The 11,249-nt window shown below is 33.3% G+C and overlaps 1 protein-coding gene across 1 annotated transcript; it reads right to left on the bottom strand.

Moving 5' to 3' along the window:
• Positions 1-8,269: 8,269 nt before the first annotated feature.
• LOC134280761 (uncharacterized) lies at positions 8,270-10,138 on the bottom strand. Its single transcript, XM_062763216.1, has one exon. It carries the CDS (start codon positions 10,136-10,138, stop codon positions 8,270-8,272), a length of 1,869 nt encoding a protein of 622 aa, XP_062619200.1.
• Positions 10,139-11,249: the final 1,111 nt, after the last annotated feature.

Here is an 11,249-nt window from a genome sequence, read left to right as displayed (position 1 = left end):
GGGAGATTTATACCGCTGATATCTACTGATATTGTTGATAAAAACAATCTGTGGGCTTTTCCACATGATCTGGCACTTAAATTACCAAGATATCGTTATTAATGAACTCATCTACTAGTACCTTTTGTTTAAAATTATGCAATTTTGGGAGACACATGTTGATATTAAACTAGTAGCTGGATATTTATACCGCTGATATCAACTGATATTTTGATAAAAACAATCTGTGGGCTTTTCCACATGACCTGGCACTAAAATGCCAAAGATATCGTTATTAATGAACTCAGCTACTAGTACCTATTGGGAGACACATGTTGAAAAGGGAAAAATTTCAGCAAGGCCTAGAAAGTTTAAGGGGGATGTACGGCCACCTTTATTGCAGTGTAAACAAATGTAAACATTTCTTCAAATGGCTAAAATTCATTATATTTTGATCAAATTTTAAGTCTTTATGATAAAGATACAGTAAATATGCAAAATTGAATGCATGTTTTGCATATATAATCTATATTTTTGGAGAAAAAATGCTTTTGATGTGCTCCTTAGAACTGCACAGCTACAGAATTCAGCAGAGCCTTAAAAAATCCAAAAAAATATGCAAACTGTGCGTTAATGTTCTCTCTACAATCATTTGTTGAGATAATGTCTAAATTTGCATCTTTAAATGATAATTCCAAGCTCAAAACAGCCCCGTGGGGATCCGGGTTAGAATAGGTCCTCAGTACCCCCTTGCTTGTCGTAATTATAGTGTCAGATTATGTGGAAAATCCCACAGATTGTTTTTATCAACAATATCAGTGGATATCAGAGGTATAAATATCCAGCTACTAGTTTAATATCAACATTTGTCTCCCAAAATTGCATCATTTTAAACAAAAGGTACTAGTAGCTGAGTTCATTAATAACGATATCTCGGGCATTTTAGTGCCAGATCATGTGGAAAAGCCCACAGATTGTTTTTATCAACAATATCAGTGGATATCAGCGGTACAAATATCCAGCTACTAGTTTAATATCAACATTTGTCTCCCAAAATTGCATAATTTTAAACAAAAGGTACTAGTAGCTGAGTTCATTAATAACGATATCTTGGGCATTTTAGTGCCAGATCATGTGGAAAAGCCCACAGATTGTTTTTATCAACAATATCAGTGGATATCAGCGGTACAAATATCCAGCTTGTAGTATAATATCAACATTTGTCTCCCAAAATTGCATAATTTTATACAAAAGGTACTAGTAGCTGAGTTTATGAATATAATACCAAAGGTACTAGAATGTTCAAGTTAGTTACTGGTAGCCAGTTACAAGGGGCCAACTTTACTTACTTCTTGTAGCCAGCTACTAGTAGCTAACTTTACCACTTGTCGTAGCCAGCTACTAGTAGCCAGTTACTAGTAGCTAACTTTACATATCTTTTAAGGATTAGTTTAAAACAGATCCAGAAACACTGAAGAAGATTGAACTCTGGCTAATCCAGTCGTTTGAGAATATGGAATATTTGAGGAAAGGTCCACCAAGAAATAGGCTGTTCCTCCCAGCTGCAGAACTGTATGTAGTGTTAATGTTTTATTGGTCTTGATAGTCAAGGATTAAAACATATAAAACCATAACACTACAGTTCTGCAGATTTGTTCTTTCGAGACTAAGCTGTTTAATTTTGTTGGCTTGTCAATCATCTGCGACTCTCATTCTTCTTCCATGTACATTTAAAAAAATCACGGGTCTGCTTGTTTAAAAAATAGATAGGTAGGCTAGCGCGCTTCATTAAATATGCCTACGTGACAAGTCTGTGTGATTCACACACCAATAACTCACACAAAACTTAAAAACATTCCTTAAATAACACATGTAAATTACATTTGAAAAATAGTATATATTATTTTGAAGAAATTTGGTAGACTAAGGTCATTATTGGATTCAGAACGTAAAATATAATTATTGGAGGAAATAAATTCAAACGAGTCTCTCAGATAATCAGGTGTCATACCAGAAAGTGTTTTATAAAGCAGTGTGTATTTGTGGAAATCTATCAATTCATAAATAGTAAGCCAACCAATTTTCACAAATAAAGGCTGTGATGGAGCATCTGGTGCTGCATCTAATATAATTTTTGCTGCTCTTTTTATGTAATTTAAAAACTCTTTCTATGCCAGCATCGGGAGCATTGCCCCATATAGTTAAACAATAATCTAACGATGGCAGAATGTATGCATTATAAAAAAAGTTTCCGCGTGTGTAATGGGAGATTTTTTTTAATTTTACGTAATGTAAATAGTTTATACGTCAATGACTTACAAACAAAATCAATATGACTAATATAGCGCAATGAATGATCAATATGTACTCCCAGGAATTTTTCTGATTCAACATTTTTACGAACTTTGTCTGATACACACAAATCTAATTTTGAAGATTCTCTGCTGCGTTTCCATAAGCATACATTTTGTCTTCTCAATATTCAACACCATTTGATCTCACCATTTGAACACCAGTCTTCAATCTCACTCATATAAAGATTTAGGGCATTTTCAAAAAAATGCACATTATTATGACATGTATGTAAAGTTGCATCATCAGCAAACAAATCAATATCTGTATTATTTACATGTAAAGGAAGATCATTTATATATAGTAAAAATAAAAGTGACCCTAAAATAGAACCTTGTGGCACACCCGCTGTGACGGGCATGAATTTAGAGGAATAAGTACCTAATTTTACACATTTTGTTTTGGAGCTTAAATAGGAATAGAACCATTTAATTGACATTTGCTCGAAGTGATACAACTTAAGTTTATTTATCAGAATATCGTGATTGACTTAATCAAATGCTTTACTAAAGTCTTGAAAAGTTATTTCTACAAGGCCCAATAAAATCTACACCTGCGGATTTATTTACATCTAGTGCATTCAATATATTAAATACTTCTGTCTCACTAATTTGGTGAATACAGAAAAAGTTTTCATTTCCAAGTTTTGATTTTGTGAAGTTGTGTAATAATTTAGAATCAAATCTTTGCACTGACATATCTGACAATAACTTCCTGGATACTTCTGTAAAGTGTTTATTTAAAATATCAACTATATCCTGTATATTTTCAAAATCAGAACCATTCTGAATGATACGGGTTGGTGTAAAGTTTTTGGAGTTCTGGAGATGCCAACTGGTTTAAATAACCCCACATTTCTTTGGGACTTAAGCTTTTTTCAATGGCTGATTTGTAATAAGATGTTTTGGCTTGATCAATTAGTTGTGGGATTTTATTTCTCCAAAATTTGAAATTGTCTGAATCCCCTCGTATATGGTATAAATCACGTAAATGCCTAGCCTCGTTAATTTCTTGCGTAAGCCATTTAGGTCGATCTGTCTTGACTCTTTTTGTTTTTACTTTTGCATGTTTGTTAAGAACGTCATTAAATAAATCATAAAAACTGTTCAATATTTCGTTTGGATCATCAAGTTGGAGAAGACTGTTGAAATTTGCGTATGCTAAATCTGTAAGAAAATTATTTTCATTAATTTTTTTAAAGTCTCGGAATTGAATTTCAATATGTTTGCCTTTTCGCTGCATGCAGCTTGCCTTGCGTGTAGAACACACAGGATAATGGTCAGAGATGGCAAAAGGGGGGACACAGATTTCACATATGTTTTATGGTTTTGTCGTATAAAAATAATCAATTAAGGTACTTGAGGTACTGGTTACTCTTGTAGGTACAGTAATACCTGTGAAAGTCCAAACTCCTCTAAAGCAGATGTTCAGTATTGTGGGGGGGGGGGTCTTTCATTAAATCAATATTGAAATCACCTGTTAGAATTATTTCAGTATCGTCACAGCAGGAGGCACGGTTCACCTCCCTTGCTAGGTCCTCCGCCCAGCAGGAGGGGGCAGATGGTGGACGATAAGCAGAGCAATAAAATATAGGTTTTGAATTTTGAAGATTAAATATTGATTGCAACAATAAAGCGCTTTCACTGAACGTCCAAAAAAGACGTTCTACATCCTCTATACGTTGTCGTCAGATGCATTGTGACGTCAGTTATGAAGCTCCATGCGGGTCACGTGATAGCAGTATATTGATGATGTGTGGTTGGTAAATTTTTAATATATGGTGGGTAGGTCACATGGAGGGGGCATATTAGGAATGTGAGGTGGGTAGACAGCATAACATCGTTACATGCAGTATTGCTTTCGGCCAATGAAATTTCACAATTTTTATCAAAGGCGGATAATTTTTGATATTAGGTCAAACCTAAAGGTCAAGATCTTAGGGTAAAAAATTATATTCTATTTAGAAAAGTCTTCTGAATGTCACAGGTACCTGGTAATATACATATGAAAGGTGAAAGCTCTAAATATTCTCTAAAAAGTTTATGTCAAAGTCTAATTTTAAGGTCATAGGGTAAAAAATCATAGCACATTTTAAAAGGTAGGTCTTGTCACAGGTAATACACATACTATGTAAGGGCTTATCATCTTCTGGATAAATTACTCATGTAAAGTTATTAGATAAGTCCATTTCCAAATAACTCTGATTTCTTAATACCTATACATGTAAGTTTATCCAACTCATGTTTTTTATTCACAGACTTTGGCAAGGGGATAAAAAATACACAAGTTGGATAAAAATCATCTGTTACAACAAATCATGGGGGATTCTTTTAAGCCTGTCAATGTTTTTAATTGAATGTTTTAATAGGAAGACTCAAGTGATCTCTTCTGATCACAATTTGTCTATTGTTTGTCGTCGGTGTCAAGCCCTTAACTTTTTTTTTTTTTTTTTACAATTTTGTCTTCTTCTCCAGAACCACTGGGACAATTTTAAAAAAAACTTGGCATCGAGTATCCTTAGGTAAAGAAGATTCAACTTTATTAAAATAAAGTGCCACACCTTCTTCTAAGGGGAGATAACTTAGAATTAAAAATAAACTAGAATGATGTCAACTATATGTCATTTAACGCATTGCACACGCACACACATGCATTCACGTGCAAGATTAATATGGCATGTTGTCTAAACCATTTACATATCTTTATATCGTGAGAATCAATTAAAAAAATCAAAAAATATAAATGTTACTTTTTTTTCAAATATATTGGTCATTTAAATATTTCGCACATGCATGTGCATGCATACAAGTCCTTGCATTCAAATTTGATAATAGCATAATGTAGGAATTCATTATACCTATTCATATTCTAAGTTTCATTCCATTTTGTTGAGAATCCAGAAAGTTATAGGCATTTAAAGTTTCAGCCAATCAGATTGAAGCACATGTGCATGCGCATGTTTTCATGATAATTCTATATAACATGCTGTAGACCTTCATAGTGTATGACTAGATTCAAATTTTCAAAGGATTTTGTCAAAAACAAGAAAGATATTAAGACTTTAGTTTCAGCCAATCAGAGCGATGTGCCCGTGAGATCTTGCTATTTTGACCATGTCATCATGTCTATACTACTAATATATCTAAAATTAAGAGTTTCAAAGCCTTTCATCAAATGATAGAAAAGTTATGGCTAAATCGATTATATTAGACATTTCACAACTTCGTTTGGGGAACATAACAATAGTGTCTTTTAAAAATCTTTTCAAGAATTACTGGGCAGGCAAGATAAAAATGGAAACATTGTCTGATAGTGCAACCCTGTTTTGTTCAAATCTTCAGTTCACCCTAGAGATAGGTTGGGACCACAATGGATGATCAATTAAACTTTACCATGGGAAAACATAGGAAAAAACTTAAAATCATCCTCTCAAGAAGAGCAAAACCATGGTTGTTCATATTTTTTTATTTATTTTTTCAATTATTTATTCAATAACACAATATAACGGTGAGGCAAATATTCCGCAGAAGCCCTCTGGTTATACCTCACCAAGGGTGCCAGGAGCTCCCTGGATCGATATAGTATTATATAATACGAGTATATCTCGAATAGTGGAACAAAATTTTTTCTCATTATGCTAATATATAATTATTGATGCTTCATTTTCTTACATATACATAAATATCTTATAGCAAATTAGCACTATTTTTATTTATGACAACAAAGTATGCATTTAACACCATTATACCAATATATAATTATTGACGCCTCTTTTTTTTATACATATACATAAATATCTCAAAGCAAATTAGCACCATTTTTATATATAATAACAAAGTATACATTTAACACCAACAGAAGTATGACCCTTGTTGTAGTGGAGATTGTGTGGAAAAAAAAAGAAAGAAGTCTATATCAATCTCACTGTAACTAGTATTTAGGGCCAGGTCACCCTCAAATACAGGTCTTTTTATGTTTTACACCTTATAAACAAGATCAATATGTAGAGATTTGTGATAATAAAATTAGATTATAAAATCACATTAGAATGAATGAATTTTATAAAGACATGAATATTTTTTTCTTGACATTTTCATTTGATGATCTATTAACTTATTCATTTTGAATATATTCTAAACATAAAGTTTCCAGTTACATGTACATGAAAAATAACATAGCAAAAAACTAGTGTGCATAAATAAATTACATGTATTACATCAGTAAAAGTCTGTAAATTACATGTGTTACATCAGTAAAAGCCTTGTAAATTACACGTGTTAAATCAGTAAAGATTGGTCATATTTATTAAAAGCATTTTCAGGTAGTGTAGATTTAAATTCGTTCAAATCATAACCTCAGGGGTAGGAGTTGGCCACAATGTGTGATCAAAGTTTAACATATTGAAATATATTGGAAAAATAAAAAGCTTCTTGAGAAGCCATGATAAGTTATATTGATTCAGAAGCATCTTCAGGTTGTCTAAATTTATGTTTGTTTAAATCATGACTCCTGGGTTAGAGCGGGCCACAATAGAAAATTAAATTGCAGTAAAAAATCTTTTAAAGTCTTCTAAAGCCATGGTTACATGTAATCAAAGAAAGATAGAAGCATCCTCAGGTTGTGTTGATTCAAATCTAAAAAAAATATCGAATGAGAGATAATCACAGGATACAGGGGTAAACTGTGTTAAAAGCTGAAACTCAACAGAATGTTTCTGTTGTGTTTTTTAAAAATCTATTTATCATCTGAAAGCCTGTAAGTTGCTTTACTTCCACAATGTTTAAATTTTACAAGTTCTCAAAAAGTACCAATTAGAGTGATGGTTTTATGTTCATTCTGCAAGAAAATTTATATTACCTATGAGCATTTAAATGTTTTTAAAAACTAATAGCATTTATGATTGATTCAATTTCAAGGAAAAATAATGAATCACGAACATCGTGAAATTAAAACCAACATGATTATTTACCAATCTACAGTTTATCTGATTTTACTGATATAAATCATAATGCTTCACAAACTTTATTTACAAATAATAAAAACTCAATTTACAAAAAAAACTTGATAAGAATTTCACCATATGTACATAGAAGCCTGTCATAGAAACCAAAAAAATTCCCCATTGAAAGGATATTAAACAATACCATGTTTTAATACCATATACTAGATATGGTATATTATTATATACCTACTGTGTATCACCCAATTTTACTGTTGAATTTACGCTATCACGTGACGTCGTGATCCGATTTTCCGGATCACCAACATGTTATTTTCTGAATCCATATCACCACTCTCTGAAACTGATGACGTAGTACGCAGAAATATGACGTTATTTTTCTTGCGGGTTAAAAAGTCCCTTGTTATTATGCTTTGTTTTATGGATAAATGTTAGGCAATTGATCTCTAAAGTTTTCTTTTGCTATATTTTGCTAGTTATGAGGGGGTATATAATAAATTTATCATTATAACAGTAACTTGATCCGAAGAGCCGTATCACGTCTCGTTGACAGGCGCGGATCATCAGATCTAACGAGACGCGAAGCGTCGAGTTTGATCTGATGATCCGCGCCTGTCAACTCGACGTGATACGACCCTTCGGATCAAGTTACTGTTATAATAATATATAGTATATACATGTATTGATTTCTCTACATGAGTTCCATGATTTCTAGTATCCTCATCAATATAGCAGTTTTGTGTTGTATGTTTGTGCGATGGTTGGTATGAGAACAGAACAGCTTCATGGTTCCCTGTCACCTATTGACAGATTCCTAGAATCTGCCATTATATATATCATTCATATAACTATGTTCACAAGCAACAGTTAATTGAAATAAAGTTTGTACATCAATATTATAATTCTGACAATTGTACCTATGTGTATTTTGTGGACTGGTTCTTGTCTGAGAGATTGTTGATATGAGTATAGAGCGGCTTAGAGGTTCCCTGTCACCTGTTGACAGATCCCTAGAATCTGCCACGATATGTCTCTTTCGTGTATCTGTATATAGACCCCCTGATCATTGTGGACCAGGTCCTGTAGGTCATTAAGAGCTGATTGTGCTCTCACTGGGTCTACATGTCTGTAACACAAAACCTCTAACATGTGTATCAAAACATAGAGTGGGATATATAACAAAGGGAATCCAGACTGTAACACAGACTGTTGTTCTTGCACTAATTCATTGATGTAACAGATTTTTTTATTAAGAAAAATATCCCATGCCACAGCATGTCTCATTTTTGTAGAACAGGACTTTCCCCCAAAGGACTCACGAAATATGTACATAACTGCATCTTTACTAGGAGATGAATTGTTGAAATACATTACATGTGGTTGTGCCAATTTAACCTTTGTCATCTCTATAAATGATATAGCTTCTTTGTATCTAAGTGTCTTGTAGTAAAACATTGCAATAAACAACATATCAGAAATACATCCAAACTTGGCTGCTAATTTCAGCATATAACTGGATGCTTTGTTAGCCATATACACCTGTTTGTTTACAACTGAGCTACATGTAGCACATATATATGCCTTGATTCGTGCAACAGAGGTAAAAAAATTGTGTAACATAAAAGCAATGTTCTGGAGTGCATGTGATGTAAATCTTTGTAACATGCGAACCCGATACAGATTCATGGGTAAAATTATCAACTTCTCTACAGCACTGAAGAACCTAATGCATGAGTATAGGTCATCTAATGGCAGCTGTTTGTGAGGCAACTCAAGCAATAGATCTAACTCAAACGAAACTCTGGAGGCCAGCATATATTCAGGTTGTCTTGGATTTTGGACCCTTGTAATACTGATAGATGGGATATGAAGCAGCGATACTAAACCCTTCTCATACAATTCATGAAGCCTAATAAATAAATTCTTTTGTGCTTTACCATGGATATTACTCAGAAACATGTTGTTTTCTGGAATGAAGAAGTTTGGACATACCCCCTCATACACCCATTTAAGGATAAGTTTAAAACAGATCCAGAAACAATGAAGAAGATTTTGAGGACACCATTGAGGTATTGTGTTTTGTTGAATCACCCAGAAAACTGCTGTCTTCATGTGATAGGAACACAGTAATTTTTCCTCATTCCTTAATCCATCATTAATAGACTCTTTTAAGACCAATTTAAGCAGCCCATAGGTTAAGAATTGGCAATGATTCATTGAGTATACAAGTTTTTGTTCTGCCAAAGAAAAGGAAATTCTCCATTCCGTTTCTGTGTGTTTTCCTAACTTATGTCCTATTGCTACAAAGTGGCATCCATTTCTGACTATGTCATGAACAACATCAGACGAAGGCCATAAGTGACATCTGTCTATCCATTTGGAGGCAGGAGGGGGCCAAAATTCGCAGACAAAACATTGGGCTGTATCAAATTCTCCTCCCCTTAAAACACTACTACCACACGGACCATGTTCCTTAGAATTAGGATAAACTGCTGAACATGTTAGCTGTCTGTACTTTGAACTGGAAATATAGAGTTTGTCATTTAATTTCATACATGCATTCTTTACACTTTTACTGTGTGTTGGTGTCAGTAATTCAAGTAATGCAAATCCTGGTGGGCTTTCAGAACAATCACAGAGAATAAGTGTTTTTCTACTTAAGTCGTAATTCTGAGACTGATAAATGTCCCATATAACGATATGATCATTCTGCCAGTACATTTCATCAAAATCTGATTTCTTTAGCCTAAATCCTTCCTTGTAACTCCCACTTATCATTATTTTTTTTCTTGTTTTCATTACTTGGTTTCTCATCATTTCCAAGAAGTCCACCATCTCTCTCCTCATAATCACCTGCTCGAAGGATCCCAGTATGTGACTCAGGTCCACAAATATAGACTCTGATAAATGTTGTGTACCCACGTTCCTGTACCAAACATAAAAAATATATGGTTTTTTTTTTTAATTTTCACTACCAAAGAGTCTTAGTTATACTTAGCTATGTAATGTGTCTGTGTCAAAAATCATGCAGCTCATATCATTTCTGTATTTGTACAACACCTCACTATTTATTGTATTACTGTATCTGACTTAAGAGTCAAAATCAGCAAGCATCGAGCATTGAATGGAAAGTCAAATTTTTTTTTTTCAAAAGCTTTTGTAATATAAAAGAATTTGTCCTAGCTAATGCTAAAACACAATTAATTTTTTTTTTTTGAATGTATGAAGGGACTTGTATCCAAGGAAATTCATTTCCTTAGCAACGGGCTCATAAATCCTTATGAAAATCAATGATTTTTAGACATTTTTCTATGAATATGTTTTCTGAACGTGATAATGTCACAGCCGCAATTAATCTGACTCCATAAATAACAGAACAGCTGTTGGTGGATTCTATTTGTATTTCTTCATTTCAATTACTTTGGATGAATATAATTAGAAGAATAACAAGTAACAAGGTGACCTGTAAATAAATGAATACACTCATACACTAACTCACACATTTAATTATTTTATAATACTTTAACTGTTCTGATTAATTAGATAATTGATTGATAAAGTATTTAATTAAATTATCTAAGCAACGGTGGTAAATTAATTCTTACCGAATAGACAGGTATAAAGTTGTCTTTATTATTAAATAAGAGACTTTATGGAGAGGAGATAAACTCTTCCTTTCTCCTGGCTCCTGGAGTGAGTTATTAAGGGTGTTTGGCGCCAAGCATGCGTATTGGGTACCAAACTAGTAAAACCACTCACACACTTCTCACACTGAAATATCAACCAATCATACACCTTCAAGCCGCACCGATTCTGACACAAACACCTTTGACCTTTCACACTCCCAAACCAACCAATAGGCATTCGACCTCATGAATATCAATGAACGACTTTATGAATGACTGAACACATAGTAAATTCCAGAGTACTGTAATTCACTATGCTGTATAATAGATGA

The sequence above is a fragment of the Saccostrea cucullata genome, unplaced genomic scaffold (genome assembly GCF_032062105.1).
Source record: "Saccostrea cucullata isolate Sc308-1 unplaced genomic scaffold, CSIRO_AGI_Scuc_v1 ctg5926, whole genome shotgun sequence".
In the NCBI taxonomy this organism is placed as follows: Eukaryota; Metazoa; Mollusca; class Bivalvia; order Ostreida; family Ostreidae; genus Saccostrea; species Saccostrea cuccullata.
Note: the sequence above shows the minus strand (reverse complement) of the source record. Positions and strands in the feature narration are given on the sequence as shown.

Bases quoted from the DNA above. Each gene is read 5' to 3' on its own strand.
- LOC134280761 (XM_062763216.1), bottom strand. From the start codon at position 10,138: ATGAGGAGAGAGATGGTGGACTTCTTGGAAATGATGAGAAACCAAGTA.